The 27,600-nt window shown below is 39.2% G+C and overlaps 1 protein-coding gene across 1 annotated transcript; it reads left to right on the top strand.

Moving 5' to 3' along the window:
- The first annotated feature begins 119 nt into the window (after positions 1–119).
- On the top strand, positions 120–24,892 carry fhip2b (FHF complex subunit HOOK interacting protein 2B). Its single transcript, XM_079827851.1, has 17 exons — positions 120–347; positions 1,284–1,362; positions 1,557–1,723; positions 1,809–1,913; positions 6,386–6,505; positions 6,616–6,804; positions 10,766–10,962; positions 11,069–11,186; positions 13,520–13,596; positions 13,717–13,909; positions 13,992–14,161; positions 14,242–14,382; positions 16,812–16,902; positions 17,079–17,219; positions 22,589–22,729; positions 22,886–22,986; positions 23,661–24,892. Exons 1-17 carry the CDS (start codon positions 297–299, stop codon positions 23,761–23,763), a joined length of 2,184 nt encoding a protein of 727 aa, XP_079683977.1. The 5' UTR covers positions 120–296; the 3' UTR covers positions 23,764–24,892.
- The last annotated feature ends 2,708 nt before the right edge of the window (positions 24,893–27,600 follow it).

Raw genomic sequence — 27,600 nt, 5'->3', positions numbered from 1 at the left:
CATTTTCTGTAGTGGATGTTTTAATGATCTAGCATGGAGATAAATACACAATCCAAAACATAAAGTGGGAATGATAACTGATATTTTTGTAATAACGTCTAAAAAATGTTCGAGAAAGTACACTGTGACAGTCATGACAGTGGGGGTCAGTGTTCGCTACTGTAGGCAAAAAGTAAAGCCCAAGCTAAGCACGCAGCCACATAAACAATGTTTACACGCTACACTAGCACAATATAACGATATAAAAATGTCCAAAACGTAATATAAACTTTGCTAAGCTCAGCTGGGATCCAGCCATGGACATGTTTAATAAAGTGACGGCTTTTCTGCAGCAGGCTTTGGAAACAGTAAGTAAACATCTTCATACTAGCCTGTTAGCATTAGGCGAGCTAATATAGAAAACAAACCTCGAGACACGAGACGTTACCTGTTGCACGATACTGTAAAACTTTATAAAAGTGCTTGTTTAACTGCGTTATTAACTGCTGTATGTAAACGAAATAATCAATTTGGTAGACTGTCAACGCGTTGTCACGCCTTTCAGTGTTTTATATGAAGCTATATTCATTGTTTTCAGTTTAGCTTGTGTGCTACAGAAGTTGAGTACATTTTATAGTAACGTTACAGTAATACGTACATTGCGTTAATTTGCTGTTTTTTATTGTTTATGAAGTCCATGGATTATGTATTTATGGGATATATGCGAGTTTTTCTTTGTTCGCCATACACTTTTGGGTTTGTCTAAAATGTGTTTACGTGGACATATCTGCACGCACGAGTCTGGACAAGTTCCTGACAGGAGAAAAATGTCCTTAAAACATTAAAAGGGCTGACCGCATACATGCAAATACATAACTTAAGTAACGTTACATAGCATATTTTGAAGATGTAACCCACACTTAAAATGCATTGGCGTTGTAACAATATTAAGTGGCATTTTCTTTTAATAAAGTTTGGCAGATTTTGAAATTGTTCAAAAGTGACAGTAAATACATTTATGAAGTTACATAAAAATCTATTTCAAATAAATGCTGCTCTTTTTAACTTTCTATTTATCAAAATATCTTCAGCTTCTTTTAGAAACATGAAAACGACTTTTTGAACATTTTGAATGGTAGTGTTTCAAATGAAATAATGAATTTGACCTTGACCTCTGCTTATTACTCAAGACTTTATGTTTTAAAGATTATACATTTACATGAAGGAACTCAGTGTTCAATTAATGACAGTAATGAAAGTGTAATTGCAGTAAAATACTGTTGATCCTGTTCTGATTCTTATAGAGGGAGCCTTCGATAAACCTGCAGGACTGTTTTGTGGATCACTGGAAAGCAATAACCAACTATTACATTGAAACTTCAGGTAAAACTACTAGTGTAAATTCAAGTTAAGCAGTAGGCTTAACTTACTAATGTATTTGAGTGTGTATAACATACATTGTGTTAAACAGTAAATTATACCATGCTTCAATCTTACATCGTTGGGAAAAAAGATAAATACAGTAGGTAAAGTAGTTAAACGAAAGTTTTAACTGCATGTTTGTCTCTTGTACAAAGACGAGTCTCGTCCAGTGAAGCACACCGACATCCCATGGAGGCTCAAACAGATGCTGGACATCCTGGTGTATGAGGAAAAACAACAAGGAGAGGAAACAGGTCCCTGCATGGAGTACCTGCTCCAGCACAAAATACTAGAGACACTTTGCACACTAGGAAAAGCACAGGTATGAGGACACAGACAGACAGATTAAAGACAGATAAAAAATATTTAAAGCTGTAAATAAACTGAAATATTGTTTCATTGTACAGTATCCTCCTGGCATGAGTCAACAAGTGATGCTGTTTTTCTCTAAAGTCCTGAGCCAGATCCAGAAACCTGTGCTGCATTTAATCAATGTCTATCGGCCCGTACAGGTAAGACATGGTCAGTAGGAACTTTTATCGTATGGAAAAGAACTGTGTGAAGTTATATAAAACATTCTCCTTTGAAAAAGAAAAAGACATATGGGTTTGGGACAATAAGTTACAAAAATACAAATACATACAGTTCCAGTTATTTTTTTAATGCTTTCAAAAGAAGTTTATTATGCTCACCAAGGCTGTATAAGGAAAAAACTGTTGTGAAAATATTATTACTACTATTATTATTATCAGTGTTGTGCAAGTTACTTCCAAACTGTAATACATTATAGATTACTTGTTACTGTTATTTAAAAGTAATTATTTACCTTACAATATTACTGTCTCAGAATTGTAATGCGTTACATTACTCCTGTATTACTTTTGAGTTACTTTCAACAAAATATCTACAGAAGTAGCATTGTACTACAAAAATGTACTACAGAGCATTTTACATCCAGTAGAAGGCTAGATGATGTAGCATAATGACTATGGGCTATCTAGGTTACTAACAATATAGCAATAGCAATGCAAGAAAGGATGACAGACAGAATCACAAACGATCCAAGTCTGTTAAAAGTATGGTAGAGGTGAAGTGATTATCTGGCAATATCTGGGAATAGCTTGGGTCTATTCATATTAGACACAACAGAACTGTAGGCTATGCAAACTCTAATTCCATGACAAGCATTTGTTCTTTTGTTATTGTTGTCATTATTTTATTCTCTTTGAATTCAAGAGGTTCACTGCACAACACAAAACCGTCATGCACAAAGTGCAAGAGATGTTTTTTTAAATTGCTAGTGCTATTTTGTAACGTCAATAGTTATTTCGGTTTTAGACAAAGGTTGCATTTGACTGCATTATTTGCATTTGACTATTACGTTCTTCTTGTCCTTTTATCTGACAAACTCGAAGTAATGCGCATACGTCCATCTTCTTCTGCCATCTTCATCCATTAAGCCTTGTTTATACTTTCGTTTGTCTCTGCAGCGCGAGCCTCCGCTGACTGCGCGCGCGCCTCATCCGTTTGGGCATGTGTTAACTCAACACGCTCGCCGGCGTTGTGCTAATCTTTGAAACGACAGAGCCTTTAAGCCTTCTTTATTTACAAAATTGGACACCACACGCGGCTATTGACTGACCACGAACAGGTTATAACTAACTTGCATTTTTCATTCGTTAATATCTCGCGGTCTTGCTGTTTTTTGTTTGTTTTTCCCCCCTGTTTTTTTTAACAATTACATTTTGGGCTAAAATATTACTGAAAATTGATTAGTTATGCATTACACTACTGCGTTACAGCAAAACATAATATGTTACTGTAATGAATTACTTTTGTAACCCGTTACTCCCAACACTGATTATTATTATCATTAAAAATATTATTATTGAAAATTATCGTTCTAATATGCTGATTGGGTGACCAATAATATTTCTTATTATTATCAATATTGAAACACGTGCTGATTGATATTTTTTTGGAAACCGTGATACCTTTTTTCTAGCCTGGGAAAACCCAGACAACTTCCGGCAAATTTAGATTTGCTCTGCAAGTAGTCTGACAAAGAGCCCATTCAACCCATTTCTAAGCCCTAGAAATTGAGGCACCAATCAGATACGTTGAGGCGGGCTTTACACGATGACGACAGCGCATCGACAGTGAAGCAGATTCTGTACACTGACTACAAAGATGGATGCAGCAGTGGAACATCACTATCAGCTATCGCGGCTGTTTTAAGCGATTTAAACTTTTCCATTCCGTTAAAACCAGAGCAAAGAACAACACTAGAAGCCTTCATATCTAAAAAAGATGTTATCGCTGTCTTACCGACTGGATTCGGCAAAAGTCTGATATACCAGCTTACTTGTCTTAGCGAGAGCCCTCTGGTAGTGTTAATGTTTCACAAAATATATAGTTCACAAAAGTCCTTTTCAGGTGAGAATGTAGTTGTTTTTAAAGCTCAAATCTGAGGTTTATTTATAAAGAGAGCGCCTTTTTGAAAATTTGATCTGCCGTTTTCGGAGTTGTGAGCTCCAGTGGACCAGAGGCGCTCAATTGCTCAACCCCACCGAGAGGCGCCTTTCCTCGGCCAGTCCTTTTGCCATCTGCCGCTGGCTCTGATGTGAAGATATGATTCGTCTTGTGTAGATCTAACGGCTGATCTTTGCTCTCATTAATCTATAATTTGTTCCCTGACAGATCGTTTTGTCTGAGGGCAAAGTGAAGTTTCATAACTTTATGATTGTAAGCTATTAAACTTTATCATTGTAGTCTCCTAGCGCTGACTTTCTTTGACTGAATTGCTTTTATGTATTGTATAGCTTCTTATACCTTTTACTTATACTTTTAAAATGGATATTGATCACGCATTAAACTAACATTTAACAAAAAGAGACTGGGTTTTGTTTTATGTCATATCTCATTGTATTACAGTGATAATCATAGCCTATATTATGCACACATTTACATTTACATTTACATTTATGCATTTAGCAGACACTTTTATCCAAAGCGACTTACAACTTGGGGGTACAATAAGCGATTGGTCGTGAAGGGTCGAGTGAGCGCAACAAGTGCCTGAAATACTTAGTCCGTGTACATTTCTCAGTGTAGCACAGGCTAGAGTAGGGCGGGAAAGAGGAGGAAAAGAGGAAAGGAAAGTATTTATTTATTTATTTATTTATTTTTTAGGAGGTTAAGTGCTCACGGAAGAGATGAGTTTTTAGTTGACTTTTGAATGTTGTCAGTGAATCCGCATTTCGGATGGTGGTGGGCAGATCGTTCCACCAGCAGGGAACGTTGAATGAAAATGTTCTGGAAAGGGATTTTTTGCCTCTCTGTGAAGGTACCACAAGCCTTCGCTCCTTGGTTGAACGAAGGCTTCTGGTGGGGGTGTGGCGACGTAGAATCGAGTCAAAGTATGCAGGAGCTGAGTGCGTGGTGGCTCTGTAGGCAAGCGTCAGCGACTTAAACTTGATGCGAGCAGCGAGTGGTAGCCAGTGCAGAGAGATGAAGAGTGGTGTGACGTGGGTCCTTTTGGGCTCGTTGAAGACCAGATGTGCCGCTGCATTCTGGATCATTCGAAGTGTTTGGATCGCACAAGAGGGGAGACCAGCCAGAAGCGCATTGCAGTAGTCCAGTCTAGAAATAACCAGGGCCTGGACAAGAAGCTGTGTTGCGTGTTCTGTTAGGAACGGTCTGATCTTCCTGATGTTGTAGAGCGCAAACCTGCAAGAGCGAGCTGTCTTAGCAATGTGATCTCTGAAGGACAACTGGTCATCAAATGTACACATATTACATGTTTTTATTTTTTAATGTAAACGAAAAGAGGCCGGGTTTTTTAAATATTTCGTTTTGTTATATACATGCATTGAAGATAATATGTATTGCCTTCACTACATTTGTGTGGCTATAATATGTTTAATATTAACTATTACCGTCATCGGGAGTTCATTCTCCGGAGTCAAACTTGGTAAGTCACGGACGCAAGTCAGAAGTTCGCGTACAAAATATGTCATAAAACACCACTGCCTCATTTCATTAAAAAAAACAAAAAACTTAAACATATTAGCCACACACATGTGGTTCAGGCAACGCATAGTTAGGCCTACATTCATTATCTTTTATATATTTATAATAAAACGAAGTATAAAACACCCTGCCTCTTTTCGTTTACATTTTAAAAATAATTAAACATTAATATGTGGTTTAGGTAAGGTGACCAGATTTCTGAAATGGAAACCGGGGACATTTCCTATTTGAGAACACAAGTACAGACCATAGACAGTGGTACAGACAAGTACGCATATTGAGAAACGGCCTGAGTAGATGTTTCTCCGTCGCTCTGCATACGTCATCTCCCTCATCGCTCTGATTGGTTTTAGGTCTATCCAATTGCGCCCAGAGGCATTTGAGCGATGCCCGTTGGTGACGCCCCTTTGGAAATGATTTGTCTATGAAGCTTTGCCAGACCATAACTCAGTTAATACTGAGAATGGTCTGGTTTTAACCTGGCTACCTTTTTTCAGAATTCTTTTATGAATAGAAACGAACAGCATTTATTTGAAATAGTAACATTAAACATTAGTCGTAACATCATGAATGTCTGACAGTCACTATAAATGACTGACTCCAAACCTTTCAACAGTTGTGAAAGTAAATAATAACAGAATCGTTTTAGGTAAAATATTCCTTTAGGTTTTATATCATTAAGTGGACATTAAAACAATCAAGAAATGAACATTTTAAATAATTTGAATTTATTGATTTCTGTTTATTAATTTAAAAATATTTGTAGTTTATTTGCTTAATTTTGGTAAATTTGGTTTAATTTTGTACACATTTAAGCACCGTGATTTTTTCATTAAAACCACTGTGTTGATTTTTAAGCATACAATATTTCTATGGAAAATTAGGTTGCATTGCACTCTCTGATGTGGAAAATAATGTCTAATTTATTCCCTCCTGTCACTGTCTGTTATAGAAACTGATCCATCTTTGTGGACTCCCTAATTCACAGACGGAAAAAGAGGAGTCTCAGTTTCTCTTTGCTGTTTGCACTCGAGTCAAAAAAGACCCTTATGTCCTCAACTATATCCTTGAGGTACTTTCTGTCCTCTGACACTACTGTGTTGACTGTCATTGAGATTTAATCTGATTTAGATTGTGAATCTTAAAAATGATAACAAACACACCCATATTTTTATCTCAAAGATTACCAAAGATTCTCAGAAGAGGTCCAGTTCTACCTCTGACGAGGCTGTGGAGAAGGGCTGCAGTGGAGCCTCCAGTCCTGAGAGGGCTCCCTCTCCACCGCCTCCCTCTACCAGTTCTGCCTCCTCCAGCTCACCCCAAGAAGCCACAGGCATTATCTCTCTACTCATTCACCTGGGGAAAAGTGAGGTGATTCATCATGAAAATATATAAGACAGATTGGAAAGCTAGGACTAAAACTAGGTCAATAAAATAAAATAATTTCACAGTTGTAATATTAATTTGGTAATGATTGCATTAAACATATTTAATTAAACTCTTAGGTTAACATGTTGACTTTGACAGGCCTAAAAACACATTTTGTAAAAAAAAAAAAAAAATCTGAAATCTTCTGTGGATCCCCCCAACATTGCCTTGCGGTCCCTTGGTTAATTAAAAAACAAAATAAAAATAAACAAAAAAACTTATTTGGTTACTCACGTAACTATATTAGCATATAGTTTTTCATTTATTATGATTTTTTTTATTTTATTTCAGTTTACGAAAATGTTTTTTGACCTATAGTTTTAGTCTTAGTTTCAGTTTTCGTTTAGGAAAATAACCTTGGCCCAGCCTACTTCGTGTTGGCTCCTGGGGGTGGGACCACTCTAGCCCGAGGTCTCCCATGGCCTTAGAGAGCACACGGACCAGCTCTATGCCGAAGCTGGCCTTAGCGCTCGTGGCGGTCTGCGTCGAAGCGGAAGGCTCCTAGACCGAGTCTGACCACTCGCTGCCAGATGCAGCCATAGAAAGGCTGTCCTCCTCCTTCTCTTCCGCTGCTGGTCCACCGAAGGAGACAGAACAGGCCGCTGCGAGTGAGGGGCGCTGTTCCTCTTGAGTGAACTTCACCGGCGAGGGCGAGGCACGTGGAGAGTTACTCGGCGTCCAGTCGATTGATCGCTCAGGTGGCCTCTGGTCGCAACGCTTTTTCTTGCATGGTCGAAGAGGCGTGGGCGGGGTGGGAACGCCGAAGCTGGCGAGGTGAGCCCTCAGGGTCTGCAGCGCCATCTCGTCACACTCGGGGCAGCTGCCCTGGGAGAGTGCAATGTCGGCGTGGTCCCATCCAAGACACGTCACACAGATGAGGAGAGGGCCTCTACACGAGGCGCAGGAAGGTGGAGGCATTTGTAACAACGCTCGGCTCTTTTTGAAAGTGGGGTTGTAGCGGGAACACAAACAACATAGACAAGAATAAAGGATATAATATCATGCCGGATGGCGCAGCTGGAACAGCAAGCGGCTGAAGGCGGAGACCGGGCGGGAATCCGGCGTCCTCAGGGCTGCAGAGAAGTTCCGCTGAGTGCTTTTAGACGGCGGTGCTTCAATTCCGAAGGTCAACGAAGGTATCGCTGAAGGAGATTAAATCTGAATTCCTATGGCTGATCAAGGCCTTATATAGAGACAGAGCGTATTTAGGCCACGCCCACACCGGGGGGGGAAACAATCCAACGCTCTCCATTGACTTTGCATTGCGTGAGGCTGCATCCTTGTCATCTCGGACTTATAACAAAAAACAGAACAATGTCTAAAAGCTGATATGTGACAAAGTGTACAGCAAACAAGCTAAAAAACACAAAAATACATTATTATAAGCTGTCGACCCAAAAAAAAGAGAGTTTAAGGAGACAAAAGTGGATAAAGGCAGTAAAACGTGACGCTTCAGCAGGAAGAATGGGTAAATTTTGGGATCCTGACACTCAGTATGCCTATGTGTGCAGTAAATATGTTGTCACTGTTAAGTCAAATATCCAAATGTCAGTTTTATATATTATATTTCCTGTCTCTGATTATGTTCCCCTCTAGTGGGTGTACTTCTCAGTGTAATATAACATGTCGCGCTCTGTCTCAATGGCCTGTATCCACTTTTTTGTCCTTAAACGCTCGTTTTTTGGGTCAATAGCTTATATAAACTTCTGGGTTTTTGGTTGTGAGTTTTGTTTAGCTTGTTTGCTGTACACTTTGTCACATATCCGCTTTTAGACATTGTTCTGTTTTTGTTATAAGTCCGAAATGACAAGGATGCCGCTTCACGCAATGCAAAGTCAATGGAGAGCATTCGATTGTTTTCCCCCCCGGTGGGCGTGGTCTTCAGATTATGACGCGTGTCACTCTGTCTCTATATAGCCTCAATATGCTAATTCTAGAGACCTTTTTCGGCGGGATTTTCTAGCGTCCCTTATTGGTTCGCTCTCTCAGCCGCCTCGCCATAGGTTCCTGCAGTTGCTGCAGCACAGCCAATCAGCGCGCAGCTTGCGCTGCTCTATCTGCTGTGCAGCTGCACTGCGCTTTACATAGATACTTTATAGAATAAAGTTTTTGCTTCATATTCTCGAGAAAAGGAGCTTTTCCCATACGCGATACGAGAGACCTCTCGAAAGGGAACATGCTAAACATAAACATGCAAAAAAATTTTTTTTTACAGTTTTAAGCACCATATACAGCATACACAGTAGTCACCAAATTTTGAGATGAAATGAAGCATACAACAGTTCGTTGAAAAATTAGGTCGCAAAACACTCAGTAGTGTACATAGTAATATAAACCCTCAAGAATAATAATAATTTACGCCCTATTGTCACTCTTTTTTAAAACTGGTCCTTGAAAGTGAAGTAAAAGTGACGTGACGTGACATGTAGCCAAGTATGGTGTCCCATACTCCGAATTTATGCTCTGCATTTCACCCATTCAAGTGCTCACACACAGCAGTGAGTATTGAACACATACATCGTGAACACGCACCTGGAGTAGTAGGCTAGGCAATTTCACTTTCATTCAAGTATAAACACTTTTTTTTTCAGAAAATGGCAAATACGCAACTTGGTGGGAATAGTTTTTGTGTAAAATCTAATTGGTAAACTTTTTTGCCATTTATTGAATCAGACTTGGGACCAGATTTACTAAAAAGTGCAAATTAGCGTGAGAGTGCAATTCCAAAAAAGCCTTAGTAAATCACCTTTCATGAATTTATATACACTCCTCCCATACATCTTGCGTCTGAAAGGGAAACTCCTACAAAATGCATATCCAATTATAATGTCAGCCACAATAATAACTGTGCCCACGCCTTTTCAGTGCTAATTTTATTAGTGACTTTAGTAATCCTGACAGTAGTTTTTTAATGCTAAAAAAGGGTTTGCTTTGAGGCGAGCTGTTAGTAAATCTGGCCCTTGATGTAAAGGCCGTAAAGAGTTGATCTGAGGGCCCTATCATACACCCAGCGCAATGTTTTTTGCTAGTTTCAGCCTGACGCTGATATCATTTTCACGTCCAGTTTAAATAGCAAATGTACTCGGGCCCATCTGTTTGCCCATGGTCTGAAAACGAGGTGTGTTCAGGCGCATTGTTGGCGTGTTGCTATTTTGAGGCAACTGAATACAACTGCACCGTTGACCAACAAAAACCTGAACGTAGTATTTTTTGTTATTTAAAGCTGCAGTCCGTAACTTTTTGCGCTCTAGCTGTTAATAAACAGAACTGCATGCGTCTTTGTAGAAGAACATTGCAGCCGGAGCTACTTTTCTCTGTTTATGTCTATGGCGAGTCACGCAGGGACTGTGCTCCTCCGCAGCGTTTTTTACCAGACCGGTCTGAAATAGTCCCAATATAAACACTTATTATAAGTATACCATAATGATTTATAAGACAAAAACACGGTTTGTAAAAATGGATTAATGTTGTACATTCTCATTATATAATTTCTGTAAATCTTGAACACACTTATCTTATTACACACACAGGGATGCGCAGCAGCTAACAAACATTTTTAAATATTAATAATAAAATGATTCCTCTCTGGAGAAGCGTTTAGTCTTTCTGCTTGCAAATTCTGCCATGTAAATAGTGAATCCGCCATGGTGCAACTGGATTTTATAGGGAATGGGAGATGAGACTCTGTTTGGTTTATTGCACGTTACACCCAAAACACACCCATAACTCGTTAAGAGACTACGTACTACCCTTTTGGACAATGCGGCTGGCGTACCGAGCATTTTTTCAACGTTAAACTAGCAAAAGTGGATTCGGGCATGCCCTAAGTGCACTTGCGTGCTCAGATCGTTAAAATAGGACCCAGAATCATTGTTTTTAATGAGACTCCCTTTCCCTCTCTTAGAAAAGTAATGTTGTGCTCAAATCCATGGAGAGTTTACTGCTGCTGGTCAGTTTACCACAGGAAGACACTGGACATCTGCTGGCTGAGAAAACTCCATTGTGTCACCTAATTGCTCAGAGACTGACTGAACTTTACCGCCTGATACCCTCATCACTCGACCCTGCAGACATTCACAGCTACTACAGTGTACAGTGGAGGTGTGTGTCTGTTATGAAGTGCTTAATTTTTAACACTTTATTTGTAGACATGTGTCTTATTTCCTTATTCTAAACATTCATTGGAGATCTGTTGTTGGTTTTGCAGAACTCAGTTCACACAGGACAGTACAATGGAGAGCCAGTCATTTCCTAGCAGTGAGATCGCCCACAGGTTCTTCTGCTTTTTGGACTACTGCAATGAGCTCATCAAAGAAGCACCAAGGGTTTGAAAAAATAATTAATTTGGTGTTGACCATGTGTGTATTTTATCTGTACAACTGCATTAGTTTGAAATATGTCCTGCATTAAATCATTAGCTATGTTTCCATCCACCTATTTTTATGCCAAGATATGCACAAAAAAAACTAAAAAACATATGTGCTCAATTAAGACAAGATAATTTTTTTATCCAATAATAAAACGTGCATAAATTATGATGGAAACACATTTACCGAATAAATTCCTTGATGCACATCAAAAAATTAATGTGACTGCTCAATGGGTTGGCATGAACGCACTAACCAGCGGAAATGTTGTTTTGGACATTTTGACATGCCTTAGGGACACGCCAAACCGACGCAAAAAAAAACTAGCGCTGATGAAAGCAGACTGTATTGTCACATCACGTGTCCTGCGTCTGGGAAAAAAAACAGCACCTGAACACACGAAAAGGACTACAGGCGAATGTCAACTAGCACGCATGTTCTGCACCTGCGTGTGAAGGAGATAACTGTTTATTTACGCAGATACATTAGTCTATATTTGTCATTCAAAACGGGAAAGCAGAACTAAGACTGCAGGTATACAAACCATAAACAAAGCTTGCTTAGCATTTTGAATATCAAAACACGTTGACTCGTTCTTTATTCCACTATTCCACTCACGCTCATGTTATTAAGAAAATATTTGCACAGTGTTGTGATGACGTAAAATTATAACAGCCTTCTGTCTGTTCTGTTTTGACTTACTTTCATCACTTTCACTCTTGTCCTCGTTCACTTCCTCATTCACTAAGCTGAACAGCCAATCAGAGTTCTCTCTCTCACCGACAGCCCGACTCCGATTCTACGGAACACACCGGAAAAACTAAGGCTTGGTGTGTCCCTTGGCTTTAGCCAAAGTCTGTCATCAAAGTGACTCTGAAAGCAAGATAACATGATCGCGTTTATTGCGTTTTGTCTGTTCGGTCTGAGGCGCAAGTCATTTATTATATACAAAAAAGACTAGGGATGGGAATTTTGTACATTTTTCATTTCAAGTACTGATAGGTCTCAAGAACGAGTACTCGGAGGCGGGGCGTGTCCATCATGGTGATAATGAAAATATATCAAAATATGACTAGCTATATAAATAGCATTATCAATAATGCATCAATGTTTTCAAAAAAGAAACAACTAAAAGGATTAGGCATGAGGTGAAGCTGAAGACTGAATGAAGACGAGTAAACTGAAGCATGTTCTATATGACACATCTTATATGAGATTAATCAGATATCCTAGACACAACATAAACGTAACATTGCAACTTTTATTTGCACAAAAGGATGCAAATGCATGTGAACTTGGAGTAAGGCCCTGTTTACACCTGTCATTAAGATATTTTGGTTGATCGGATCACAAGTAGAGGGGGTAGACACATACCCGTTTACACCTGGTATTTTAATCCATCTCTTTTGTCAACTTTCAACCGCTTCTGTCCAGATTTCTTAGAGGGGAGGGTCTATGGGCAGGTAAATGTTTTTCAGATATTTCAATCTAATGGACAAAATAACCTTGTGCAGATTACATATGAATGTGCGCGGAGGCGACAGAAAACAATTACGGAGAGCATCAGCTTTCTTTTCTTCTCGGACAGCCCTAAGACCACGCCGAACACGGAGAGTGCGTATTAGAAATCAGGATTGTTGAGAGAACATTGTGCTTGGTAATTTTTCGTCTTCAAACCAAATTTAGGTTTTCAGCCGACAAAAGTTTAAATGCCATCTGGCTAGCGCACTTCCTATAATGTTTACGCGTTAGGTTTATGCAGTAGGCAGTATTTTGTGGCTGTTTGAATGCTTTCGACCACATGAGCGTGTACACTACGAAAGCAAACCTCAATTAACTTGTTTTCATAAACGTTGGAAGCTGCAATCGAAAATCAATTATGATTAATCGCACAGCCCTACTGGATAGAAACAGTGCTTTACTCTCAAATGTTTCATGCAAAATTACAATTTTGCGCACAATTAAAATTTTTAAATTTGGATGGAAGCATAGCTACTGTTTTTTCTAAGTGTAAGAAATTCTTCCCAATTTTCCAAAAATCATCAGCTTGAAACAACCGTCAAATAGCTTAATATCTTTGTCGATTTTTTTTTTTTTTCCTCGAATAACCAGATTTTTAACTCTTAGCTAAAGTGGTCCAAATTCCAGGTCAATCTGGCCAAGAACAAGTTTTGTTTAGCTTTGTTTTTGTGATATTTTAAGGCTATTTTTTTGTATGTATTTTTTATGTTATAGAAATGGTACTGATTATAAACATTGCCCATAATTGTATATATGTTTTTTTCCTGTAGGTACTTGGCGTTGAAATGGCCAGAGCAATTCACCTTCAGTGGCTTAAAGGAGTCATCCAGCCTCATCTGCTTCAGATGTGAGTAGAAAACACAAAACCTCCTCAAAGGTTGCTGTCTGGTGTCATTAATTAGAATTGTGAGTTTGTAGGATGACAGGAAGAGTGGTACAAATTTTTTTTTAAACTCTGGTTGTCCAGGTCAGAGGTTGGGATCCTGGTACACACCGCTCTGCTGTCCTGTTCTGTAAGTCACATACGTTCCCCTGCATTCCTGGAGGAACTGGTTCAGTTTCTGTTGGGCAGTGACACACATTGTGAACAGCGGCAAGACACACATGCACAAATTCTACGCTACCGCCTTATTGAACACTGCAACCACATCTCAGACGAGGTAACTAGATTAAAGGATTCATACATCTTCACTCTTGAGAGCATCACTTAACTAAGTGTTACAACATTTTGCCCTTTGTTAGATCAGTATTACAACGTTGCGTCTCTTCGAGGAGCTTTTACAGAAGCCCAGCAGGAGCATCTTGACCAATCTGGTGCTGCGTAATCTTGAGAAGCGCACCTACAGGCTGTCCGGATCAGGGGCTGTGGACGAGAGACATGCAGTCGAGAGTGATCTTCTGGAAGAGTCTGAGTGAGCAGAGAGACTGAACACAGATTATCTTACTTCTCATAGTGGCTCATCATTTATCGGTCATTCCCTTTCTCTATCAGGGAGCTGGAAGAGGATCCATTTTTCACAGACATGTATGAAGACAGTGGATTCAGTGGCCAGGAGCCGCTTCTATCTCTGCCCAGTGGCAGAGAAAGACGTAATCCCAGTGTGCACACACAAGTCGCTGACAGCGTCAACAGGTATCATTAGAAGTCAATTAACTTTTTGCTTTGTAATATAAAAACAGATTATGTGAGTGGAGCGGTAATATTTCCTCTGGAGCGGAGAGCGCCATTCTGAAGATTCTGTTCCACTTGCTCAGTCCACTCAGGGCCGCTCGATCAAACCAGAACCGTATACATAAATTCACAGTAAACATCAAAGTTAAGAATGAGGTAGAAGAAATTGAAAGGGAGTGTGGAGAAAATAAAAATAAAAATTCTGTGAAATACTCACAGCAGAGTCCTTTTTTTCATTCCTTGCTTAGGGGGAAAAAAGTTAGAAATACCATTGCAGCTCTTAGTGAACATCCCAATGCCGCTTAACGCTGCTTAGAGCACAGTTTAGATTAATATGTAAATATGTGCTGCGCATTTTCCTCTCAATAACAAATTAAACATACAACAATGATTAACAAAATTAACAGCGTTGAGAAAACAGCAGTTAAGAAAGCATCTGATCATAGCAATGTCAAGTGTGGATATGTTTGCAATTCGCCACTGTCACGTTTATTTATACCACTTTATTTAATATTGCATTAAAGCCACAAATAGGCCTATTATAAGTTGCCTACTGTGATTGAGACATTTATTTAAGAAATTCATTTCAAACAGAAAGACGTTTAGTACAAAGAAACTTCGTCAGAGCGGGATTTGAGCAAATGCCATTTTACCAGTGAGCAATCGCTTGGACAGGGAGTGATCAAGCGGAGCACACTGCCATAGAGCGAAATATTGAGTGAAGCGTCACACCACTCCGCTTCACTCACATGCTCTGTATAAAAACTGAATCTTTGAAGGAAAAAAGTTGTAGTAGCATCATAATCATAATGCCCTTACAGTACGGTGAAAAAGAGTTTTCCCGTCTGGTTTTCTGTATTTTCCCATATTTTTACAAAGTTTAGCAGATCTTCAACCGAAAAGGAAAGGCACAAAAATCGCATTTGTATAATGACAATATAAAAATCACTTGAAAACAAGTTTTCTTAATATCATGCTTAATATTTTTCTCACAGAGCTGGGTCTGTATACATCAAAATATCGAGCTGTCTTTATAATTTAGGAAATGGGATCACCATATTTGGGGTCACTTGAGATCAAATAGTTTTAAAACGCTTTAGCATATAGGATAAACACTATATTGCCAAAAGTTTTGGGACGCCTGCCTTTACTTGCACATGAACTTTAATGACGTCCCATTCTTAATCCGTAAGGTTGAATATGGAGTTGGCCCACCCTTTACAACTATAACAGCTTCAACTCTTCTAAGAAGGCTTTCCAAGTTTAGGAGTGTGTTTATGGGACTTTTTGACCTTTCTTCTAGAAGTGCATTTGTGAGGTCAGGCACTGATGTTGGATGAGAAGGCCTTGCTAACAGTCTCCGCTATAATTCATCCAAAAGGTGTTCTATCGGGTTGAAGTCAGAACTCTGTGTCAAGTCACCTTCATTTATATAGCGCTTTTTACAACACAGATTGCTTCAAAGCAGCTTTACACTGATGCTAATGTCATGCCAATGTTTTTGAGAGTCTATTCAAAAGAATGTTAGATGGTAGATAAGGTAGATAGTATTGAATGCAGCGCTAAGATCGAGTAACACTAAAAGCAATATACAACCACGATCGGATGATAAGAGCAAATCATTTGTAACTCTAATGAGAGCAGTCTCAGTACTATGATACGGTCTAAATCCTGACTGGAAATCCTCACAGATACCATTTCTTTCTAAAAAAGGAGCATAATTGTGAAGATACTGCCTTTTCTATTATTTTTGACAAAAAAGGGTAGATTTGAGATTGGCCTGTTGACACATTTTTTTCAAGTTTTGTTTTTTTAATAAGAGGTTTAATAAGAACAGTGCAGGCCACTCAAGTTCCTCCACTCCAAACTCGCTTATCCATGTCTTTGTGGACCTTGCTTTGTGCACAGGTGTGCAGTCATGTTGGAACAGGAAGAGGCCCTCCCCAAACTGTTCCCACAAAGTTGGGAGCATGAAATTGTCCAAAATGTCTTGGTATGCTGAAGCATTAAGAGTTCCTTTCACTGGAACTAAGGGGCCAAGCCCAACCCCTGAAAAACAACCCCACACCATAATCCCCCCTTCCACCAAACTTTACACTTGGCACAGTTGTCAGGCAAGTACCGTTCTCCTGGCAACCACCAAACCCAGACTCGTCCATCAGATTGCCAGACAGAGAAGCATGATTCAAATAGAAAATAGTTACAATTCGAATATTTCACTATATCACTGTGTTTTTGTAAATTAAAGATTTTTAAAAGATTGTTTTATTAGACAATGGCAATAATCTCAGAGTGATCAAATATCATACAATTAATGGGACTGGTTAATATATTGGATGTCTATGTGATTAATTGTTTGAATGTTTCTAATTTGTTTTTAATTTTATTAGCTTCTTGTGTTTAGTGCCCCAAGAGGCAAAAACATCTCATCTTGTTCAGGGAGCAGGATATGACACATACGTTCATGATGCGCACAAACTGGTGAGTTGGCACACTGAAAATAAAATAAGTTAAACCAAATTGTTTGTTACATGCTCTGGTGATGTGTGTCACTGGACTGTATTACTCAGTCAAATAGAATGTACAGTAACTATCAACAGTCACTGTTTTTGCTCTTTCAAGATTTTTTTTCTCTCTCTCTTTCTCTCTCTCTCTAGTTAAAAGAATGTACTGCTCTATCACATGACTGGAACTGGCCAGATTCAGCCAAAACCACTGAAAACAACCCAGCTACAGAATTCTATGAAGGTCACTTCCTACAAATCCTGTTCGACAGGATTGCACGCATACTAGAACAGGTAGAGTAGTATTCTCGCTCTCAACTTGAATGTACAATGGATATAAAAAGTCTATACACCCATGTTAAAACAGCTGGTTTTTGTGACGTAAAAATGAAACAAAGATAAATCATTTTAGAACTTTTGCATGTTTAATGTAAAAATAACAGCCTTATGAAATGCCACTGAAAACCTGCATAAATATACACACCCCTGAACTAAAACTTAGTTGAAGCACCCATTGGTTTTATTACAGCTGTCAATCTGTTTGGATAGGAGTCTATCAGCTTTGCACATCTTGACATCTTAATATTTTCCCACTCTTTTTTTGGAAAAATGTGCACCTGTGAACAGCCCTCTTCATGTCCCCCCACAGATTTTCTATTGGTTTCAGGTCTGGCCTCTGGCTGGGTAATCCCAAAATATTAATCTTTCTTTGCTTATGTTTTTGTGAAATTTAGTGGAGCTTGGATTTTTTTTTTGTCTTTGCCACCCTGCCCCATAGCCCAGAATAAGGGGTGTGACGATATATATCATGAAAATGATATAAAGTTATAAAAAAATAGGTAAAGTAGTTTAGATTTTGCTGTAATGTTTTTATCGCGGTATATAAATATATCCTTGTAGCAGATAAAAAGCCAGACGTGCATGATGTTAAAAATAGTTATTAAGCACAATAAGCTGTGAACAATAGAACATACTCACGCTGACTGACCCACACCCAAAGCAGACACGCATAAAGACTCCTCTCTGAGGGGGCTTTCACACTGGCCATATTTGCTAAAGTCTGAGCGTGATTAATAATAATAATAATAATTTGTTACATTTATATATCGCTTTTCTAGGTACTCAAATCGCTTTACATATAGCAGGGGAATCTCCTCAACCACCACCAATGTGCAGCATCCACCTGGAGGATGCGACGGCAGCCATATTGCGCCAGAACACCAACCACACACCAGCTTATTGGTGGAGAGATGGAAAGAGGCCAATGGGCAAATTTGGCCAGGTCTTGGTTTAACGTCTCATCCGAAGGACGGTGCTTATTACAATATAGTGTCCCCATCACTATACTGTGGTGTTAGGACCCACACAGACCACAGGGTGGCCTCACCCCCTGCTGGCCTCACTAACACCTCCTGTTTCCGGTGCTGATTATTCCCAGTGCCCCACGCTTTTCTTCCAGAACAAGTGCGCACCCGAGTTTATGTTGCTTTCACACATGAATAGCGCCACAGTTCGAGTGCAACCAAACTCAGACCACCTCCTTCAGGTAGTCTCGGGTTCGGTACCCCGGTGCGCACCCGGGTCCACATGACAGCTTTCACATTAGCAATTTTTCATGTGAACCATGCCCCGTTTTAAACAAAACCTTTTACACTAAAAGACACTTCAGAAGTTCATCGATCACCCGTTTATTTCTCTTTTGTGCTCAGAGAGAAAAAAAAAAAATCCGCACTTCCGGGAGACTTCATAATAAGACTCTCCTTTTTCCTTTCGGTAAACAGTTTGTGTAATCTTAAACAATATTCAGCACAGAAGTGTCCATGTCTTTGTGCTTCAAATAAGCATGCTAACAGATTACAGAACATACTGAACAACAACATCCTTGAACAAAAATAGGACCTAGTACATTTCAATAAGCTCTTGAGTACAACTCAAAGACAAACTTTGTTTTAATACAGTTTCCATAGTCCTTCACTCAGTGCCTTAAGTAACTGACAAGCTGATGCCCCCTTTTTGATAAGGCAGTCCACAAGTTGTTCTTTTGTGTTTTACCACAGTACTCTACTCACTCAACTCTCTGTATTTGGACAAGTTCTTTGATACTACTTATCTCCAGAAGGAGTCTTTTCTCAGGGACTGACTTTGTGGACTTAAGTGCATCAGCAAGTGAATGATTGTCTGCGACACAAATTATTGGCGGAGCATGATCAGCATCACCAGTAGTTAGTTCTGAGAGAGGTGTGGAGTGTGGACAGAAAAATAGTACTGTCAATTCCATTAGATATTGCCAATGTTTCAGCAGAAAGTGTGCTCTGCACAATCCTTTTGACTCTCTTTGATTGCCAAGAAAGGGGTGAGAAATTTCTATTTTCTCCCATTAGAAGAATCAGATGTCCTCATTGGGTGCCTCCATCTGAAAGATTTCCAAATGAGGCATCGCTAAAAGCACTGTCTCTGCCCAAGTGTTGGAAGTTTAAAATTACCTTCTTGGATTTAAGTTTGCACACTATCCTGTTTGCTTCATGGATTGTCTGCACAGTTGCATTTTTTAAGTTTGATGCCAAATTGCTAGCGTCAAATATGACATCTGGCCTGCTCTGTCTTGCCACCCAGAGAATTTGGCCTATTTTGGACCTGAGCTGATCCTTTTCCTCCTCGCAGAGAGATGAGTCTTGTTCCACAGCTTGTGAAGGATCCATATGTATGGGCTGCATGTGTTGAATGTAGTTTTCCTGATCTATTTGTACTTTTCTGTCAACAGTCACAAAATATATTCCCACATAACAGAAGTGATCATGCTCCTCACGTCCAACTTAGAAAACAGATCTGAGGTGTGGTATTACGGTTGTGGAGAAACTTTGCGTGCCACATTAGTGGGCCCAATGAGCAGAAGATTGTACCAGTTTTTGTATTTACCAGTAGATTTGCCTGCACACCCTAGTGCTTTTGCTGTGTGCAAAGTCCCAATGTCTCTGTCTCTGTATTTTAGAACTTGCCCTATTTTTAAAAAGACATCAGTTCCCTGCTCTGTATCACTTTGTGTTCCTATGTCGTCACTTGTGTGTTGTGCTGCTACATTCTGCCCCATAGTGAATGCCCCTGTGTGCTCCATTTGCATTGAACTCTGCTGCATCTCGGTTACAGTTTCTGTTCCCTCCGTGTTGTTGACAGCAGCCTCTCCTGTCATCGCCTGTCTTTGCTCATTGTTTGTGTCAATTACAGCATCATCCTTACTGACATGTTGATCTTCGCTGTCTGTATTTACTTTTCTTAGTCTGAGGTAGTGTACCCTAATGCAGGTTCCTGTATGTCTGACAAACACCACTGCACCATCGTGGCCAATGACAACTCCTGGTCCTTTCCACTCTTGACAATCAACTCTCTTGTAGTACACTTTGTCACCCATTTTATATTTCTCATCTGTGTGACGAGGTTGTTTACACAGTGCTCTCCATATTCTTTCTGAGTATTCTGCTTATGTGAAAGCCTTTCTTTCACCAACAGATGAGGACTGTAGCCATGGACATTTTGCATGGTGTTCTTTGCCATAAGAGCCCAGTCCAATGCAGTGTCCCAGTCACAGCCGTTGCTTGTCTTCACCTTCATTATGATCTCTGTAAGTGTTTTGTTGTGTCGCTCTGTAAGTCCATTGCTCCATGGCTGTATGCTGATATGGTCTTTATTTCTATGTTGAAGTTTTCTGCCATGTCTCTAACCTCATCATTGTTAAATTCTCCCCCATTTTCACTAAATAGTTCCTAAAGTGGACCATGTACACTTATCCAGACATAGACAAAGTGTTTCACTTTGTGGAGATAACACACACCTGATTCAAGTTCATGCAGATCTACTTCAACAGTTACATTGTACTGAGATGCCAGTGGTAGGCCAACAGCAGGCTTTGGTTTGGTCTTACTGTATCTTTGACACGTTTCAATAATGTTTACACAGTAATGACCAGAGCTTGTAAAGTCAAGTTTTACAGGTTGACATTTTCCATATCCAGCACTGTCCCTGCTATTTTCATGGATGACTTACTCCAAAGTAGTGGAATCTTTGCTGGTACAACTTCAGATTCAATATTCACACAATCTTTGCAGGAATTTTAAACTTTTTGCTGGAATAGACCACTTTTCCATCACCAAACTTAAAGGGTCTATGACTGTGTTTCTGTCTTCCTCAATTTTTTTTATCTCGTTTTGGTTTAGTTCAACTATTTAGCCATTCCTGTCCACACACAGTGTCTATTATTGCTGAGCCAAAACACTCTTTCATAAATATTTCTGCTTCTCTTTTGTATTCAGAGCAATGTTGCACTCTATATCATTTTTTACAATCTTCCATCAGTTTGACTTGCTCACCTCTGTGTGGACAGTCCTTGACCCAGTGGAACGTGCTTTGGCAAACAGCACATTTTGATCTGCGTACATACCTGTCCAGAGAGTTAGTGCCAGGCAGTGATGTCTTTTGCTGAACATGTTGTGACCATGGCTTGCTCCTCTGTCGCCTTTGTTCTGATACGTATGCTGTTTCCTGGTTAATCCCCACTGTAGTAGCAGACTTTCCTCCGAAAATCCTCTTCAGTGCTGACTTTATTGACGAAAAAGTAAAATTTGTAATGCTGTCAAAGCTGTCTGTCTTTCACCTCTAAGCATGCAGTATCCAGCAGTTTGAATGCTAATACTGCATCGGGAAGCTCCATCTTATATTTACGCATCAGTGAGTACTGCTGTTAATCGATTATATAGTCTGTCATGGAAACACCGCTATCTTTCATAATCCTGTCAAAGCTCGAGTAAGCCTCATAAGTTTGGTCCTATTCTTCTTTGAGAAACAAATCATTGAGTTTCATAAGTAAAGTGTTCATGCCAGTGTCCTTATTCAATCATCTACCGGTATTTCCATTTCCCTCGCTCCATACCCGACAGCGCCAAAGCCACAGCAAGCGCCTTTTTCTTTTTTTTCTAGTTCTGTAACCCTGTCCAAATTGCGACTTCATTCTTCCAACTTTCATATGGTTTTCCTTGATCAAAGGTTGGTGGTACTCTGTAATTGCTAGCCATCCTCTGCTACCAATGTTACACTAAAAGACACACTTCAGAAGTTCATCAATCACCCGTTTATTTCTTGTTTGTGTTCAGAGAGAAAAAAACAACAACCCCAGCACTTCCGATGACTTCATAAAAAGAGTCTATTTTTCCTTTCGGTAAACAATAATGTGTAATCTTCAAAAACTCAGAAATTCAGCACAGAGCATAAAAAATGTTTAAGTCTTAAACTTAACAAAACTACCAGTGTGAACGCACCCTCAGACAGCAGGCGATCCTGAATTCAGTTCTCTTTAGCTTCTTTTTGCACTTTAATGGTCAAATATACAAACATTTATGTCAAACTGTCCATTGTGTAGAGTATTCACATAAACACAGTTGTTATGTCTTAAGTGAACGTAAACAGTTGGCCAAAAACCACGTATGTCAGTGATGTCAGTGTATTAGGTCTTCAAGTGACAGCAGCCTAATATAACTTCTGCTTTCTGTGTCATTAATAGTAATCAAACAACAAAAGATAAAGAGAAAATCACTCAGTGCTCTTCACTGAATAACTTTTGTATCTTAAATAAAAATTACATTTTCTGTATTTCTTCATTTGTTTCCCTCCGTCAGCCATATGAGCTAAATCTGCAGGTGACATCAGTTCTCTCCAGATTAGCTGTGTTTCCTCACCCTCACCTGCATGAGTACCTGCTAGACCCGTACATCAGTCTGAGCCCTGGTGCACGATCCCTCTTCTCCACTCTAGTCAGGGTGAGAACCATGTAAAAATCTACCAATATGTAAGAAAGATGCTTATGTTGTTGTGATTGACAGCTTGCAGCCTGATGTATCAGCTACAGACTTTCAAAAAAGAAGCCCTGTTTGCCTCATTTATCTGTATAACAAGAGAATTGTATTTTCCTGTAGGTGATAGGGGAGTTAATGCAGAGGATCCAACACATCCACAATGTGACAGACAAACTGATGATGATCAGGAGACAGCTAATGGGACTGGAGGAGGAGACTATGTAAGATTGCATGTGTTTAAAGGACAGTTCAACCATAAATGAAACTTTTGTCATCATTTGCTCACATGCTAAATATATGTATACTGATGTATACTGATGCTGGAATTCTCTGCAAGTGCCTACATGACTTTTCAAATCTGAACAGATTTTAAACTCTACGCATCATATACTTACAGACTGTGTAAATGGTTACAGAGAAAAGCTGGGAATTATACATAAAACGACTGAGGATCACACACTACCAGACGTTCAAGTTGTTGTGAACAACACACGCACACAGAAATATGTCTCGTCGACGCATGACAAATTAAAATGTGTTCTAAAATGAGCTCAAAATATTAAACATGTTTGATATCCTACGAATGGTTGGAATTTAGAGTCTGAAGCAAAAAAATTGAGTTTGTGCTTGTCATACACTACAGGATTTTCTGTGATATCCGTCAACTCAAATCTGCAGACTGACTTTCTGCAACTAGCGTTAATGCTTACAGACAGTATTGGGGTAGACATCTAGACAAAAGTCGTCTAGTGTATTTCAGCCTTAAATCGAAAGACAAAAGAAAGACAAGTGTTACTTTAAGAAGCATTCATAATGTTTAAATGTCGTCTTTTTATTATTATTATTATAAAATATATTATAAAATATTTATGTATCGGTATGTTCTCTCTATCAGGGTGGATCACATGACGCTGTTGAGAGGTGTGATAGTTCTGGAGGAGTTCTGCAAGGAACTGGCTGCCGTAGCGTTTGTCAAACTACCCATAGAAGAGCAATGAATCCATGATACTTAAACCAAAGACAATGCAAAGGATCAGGACCCAACAGCATCTGTTGGATGGCTCCATCATTAGCAGAAAATGGATTTGCACAGAACAGAGTTAAGTGGAGTTAAGTCACTTTGATGATTGTTTTCAGGGAGCAGTCAACCTGTCTGATGGCAGTTAAACTTTTGCCCAAGGGAGGACATTTAAAAAAAAAAATTCAGACCGGTGCTACTGGATTTCACAAACACTGTCTGACGTACAAAGTTGCTTATTCTCCACAGATGCACATCTTGCTGAACAATGATGACAATTCACTTTAAGTGGAAGCAATAGAAAAAAGCATTGTCTCTTGCACAATATTTAAGTTTTTACCTTATACACTGTATTATACAGTTTTAGGTCCAATCATTCACTCCTCTTTGAATTTGAGTGTTTCTGGTTGGATGTCTTGTTATTTAGTCATCTCTCCTTACTCTCGTCATGTAATAAGTGAAATCTGACTCCTGCTGCGATTCTGCAGCTTGTGCTGTATGGAGTAGTGCTGATGCTTTCCGTTTATAATTGAACTACATGGTTTTTATTTCTATAAAAAAGCAAGACAACAGTGGTGGCGGTGCTGCGGTGGGCAAGTAATGTAATCAGTGTATGGCCAAAAACACAAGTGTAACACTGGCAAAACCGACTTCCACAGCAAGCCTATTGTTTAATAGAGGTGTAGAGTCCTGGTTCATGATCAGTTCCCTCTGTCAATTCTTTTTCATTCAAATATGCAAATCAAAACCTGATCTTAGATCAGAATTCTTACACTATGGATTTTAAGCTATTGCACATCCCCTTTTTTTCTCCTGAAATATTAACTAGACTTGTTTAAGTGTATCATTATGGTGTGTAAATTAAATTTTATTTATCTTTACTTCTCTAAAACTTGAATAATCAATGCTATTTTATTTTTTGAATGTTAAATGGCTGAATCTAAGGGTTGGAGAGGTTTACAGATTTGTGTTTGTGATTTACCATTGGCTGGTACTCTCAATAGATCTTTATTTTCTGTGGAGCTCTTATGTGACGACTGTACACAATACTTGCTTATTTATGTTGTCACAGCAATAAACTCCTAAAATATTCATGCAGATTTCATTGTATCAATTGTCTCTATGGTCTTAAATGAAAGTAAATTTAGCTTAATATTAAGATTTTCTGCAAAAGCAGTTTGTAAAAGGTAAAATAACAAATAGCTTCAGTCAATGTGAATTTTCTCATATACTATCAATGTGTTTACTAACACAAAACCATTAATATACAGTATATAATCTGTTATTTAGTTCATAATGTGACATTTTTCTTTAAACAGAGTTAAATGCACGGTAAGCAATTTCTGAGAAACACTGTTGCGGCCCTATTTTAACAATCCAGTCGCATGGTCTAAAGCGCATGGCGCAAGTGCACTTAGGGCGTGTCCGAATCCACTTTTGCTAGTTTAATGACGGGAAAAATGGTTGCGCCCGGCGCATGGTCTAAAAGGGTTGTCGCTATTCTCTTAATGAGTAATGGGTGTGTTTTTGGCGTAACGTGCAACACACCAATCTGAGTCTCATCTCCCATTCCCTTTAAAAGCCAGTTGCGCTCGTGCCATGGCTGATTCACTGTTTATGGTGGAATTTGCAAGCTGAAAAACTGAACGCTTCTCTAGCGAGGACATGGATCTGCTCGTCCAATGACACCTGCTTGCTTGTCATTACTGCAAATAGGTAGGCTAATTCTGAAACATGCAATGACTATCCATTATGACATGTTGGTATTTTTATATTTATGTACGCAATTATAATCTTTTACATTTTAATCCAACAAAATGTTTGTGTGCCCTGTGTGTGTAATATGCAGAGTGTACGTGCATTGTGCACCCGCCTATAGGCGTATATTACTAACGCGCTCTTTAAATAACAAAAAATATTGACTTTAGACCAGGTTTCAGCTGGTCAATGGTGCAGTCGTTTTCAGTTGCCTCAAAATAGCAACGCGCCAACAATGCGCCTAAACACACCTCGTTTTCAGACCAAGTAAGCCCATGGGCAAACAAATGGGAGCGAGTGCATTTGCTATTTAAACAACGTGGCGCAGGACGTGAAAATGATAACTGCGTCGGACTGAAACTAGCAAAAAACACTTGCCTGGCGTCGCATTGCACTGTGTGTATGATAGGGCCCTTGATATTTGAAATGAACACCCAAACAAACACACCCATCCCTTCATTGCTCCACCCCAAAAATTACGTACATGCTATGCAACACAGGCAACCATGGATGAACCAGCTGTGATTCAACAACAACAGAAAATCTCGGTTCTGTGAAACGGCAAAAGAATAATGTTACTCTTATCGAGCAGAGAAAAGGCTACCTCTGTGTCCATTTTCAGGCCTTCTTGCTCTCTAACTCTCTCCTGTGCTAGAAAGCTTTACAAATATTTCCAGAGGTCCTATGACATTTTCCTCTTTCAGGGTTCCTATGCAGTTTGGAAAAGTCTGGAATTTTTTTTAATTTGAATAATTTCCAGTGTTTCCAGACTACTGTTTTCTAGAACATAAAATTAAGAATTTCTAAAAAATAAATTTATCACACAAGCAGAGAGATTTCATGGCAAAAGTTTAGTGATTGTCAAACACGACTGAATGAAATCAAGGTGCACATTTTCGTTTCGTAAAACTGTTTGTCTTTACCATGAGCGAGTCTCTTTTGAACTTCAATAAACAAATGTGCATGTGCCACTCTAACCTCTTACAGATAAAGCAGCAAACAATAATCGAATCTAATTCAGACAGTACTTTGCTGTTGGGTCATCATGCAACATCAAACCACGATTACAGAATCAAACCAATGTGTCAGGTGAATATATGCAGGTTATAAATCTTTTTAGGTTTCTTCTCATGTAAGTGCATGTTGTCCCGTCGAGAAAACCAATGAAAAAAACCTGTGAAAATATTTACAGATGATTGTACTATAAACCTAGCCTAGAAATCTAGACAGACCCTAGCGGCAGCAAATCTAATCTGCCGCGAGTGTAGTCTAGCAACTCTCGGTAGACCTGCGAGCTGGAAAAACCAAACTCTGGTCAGGCCAATCACAGCGTGTGTAGAGTCGGTGGGCGGGCTTAACATAATAACGGCACGTCACGGCAGAGTTGCGGAGGTTCTACATGCTACTTGTAAACAAAGAAGCTGGGGAACAGCGGTCTTTCGAATCGGCTTTGGCTGCGACTCTGGAAGACTTGAAGTTAAGCTTTTCTTTGAGAAAAGGACAAAGAACGGCACTGAAGTCATTCTTAAGAAAAGAAGATGTGTTCGGAGTTTTGCCGACCGGATACTATGTTAAATAGTTTGATCTATCAACTAACGTTAGCTCCGCTTCACCTTCTTCTTTGATCTGGTTGGTTGTGGCTCTCATGGCGCTATCCAATTGCGTGCAGAGGTAATTTGAAAGACAACCGTTTATCCCGCCCCTCGGATTGAACCCTGCTAATGGTGAGTTTCCAGACCCAAGATCTTTCTGTGGGTCTGGCTTGTCAGGCTACCAAATATAATACTGTATGTACTATTTATTTAAATAAGGTCTTAAAAAATCTACAGAGAAGTGTAGCGACTATGAGTCAGATAAAATAATAACTCAACGGGGAACTGAATTAAAATGAAAGACTCGAATGACACTATAATTTATAAATAATTCAGAATTAATGTTTACACCTTAACTTATTCGTCCGCCGATATGTAAGAACTTAAAGGGGGCTCTGTTAAAGGGAAATATGTATATTTAGCTCAAATGAATGAATTAATGAATTCATAGGGAATTTTGAGAGTCT

This window comes from Gobio gobio (genome assembly GCF_949357685.1).
Source record: "Gobio gobio genome assembly, chromosome: 10".
Classification (NCBI taxonomy): Eukaryota; Metazoa; Chordata; class Actinopteri; order Cypriniformes; family Gobionidae; genus Gobio; species Gobio gobio.
This window is presented reverse-complemented; position numbering and strand designations above follow the sequence as displayed.

Excerpts from the sequence above, each read along its gene's own strand:
- fhip2b (XM_079827851.1), top strand. The coding sequence starts at position 297 with ATGGACATGTTTAATAAAGTGACGGCTTTTCTGCAGCAGGCTTTGGAA. Across the intron at positions 348-1,283 it reads TGCAGCAGGCTTTGGAAACA|AGGGAGCCTTCGATAAACCT; the intron begins GTAAGTAAACAT and ends TGATTCTTATAG. Across the intron at positions 13,910-13,991 it reads GCAACCACATCTCAGACGAG|ATCAGTATTACAACGTTGCG; the intron begins GTAACTAGATTA and ends GCCCTTTGTTAG.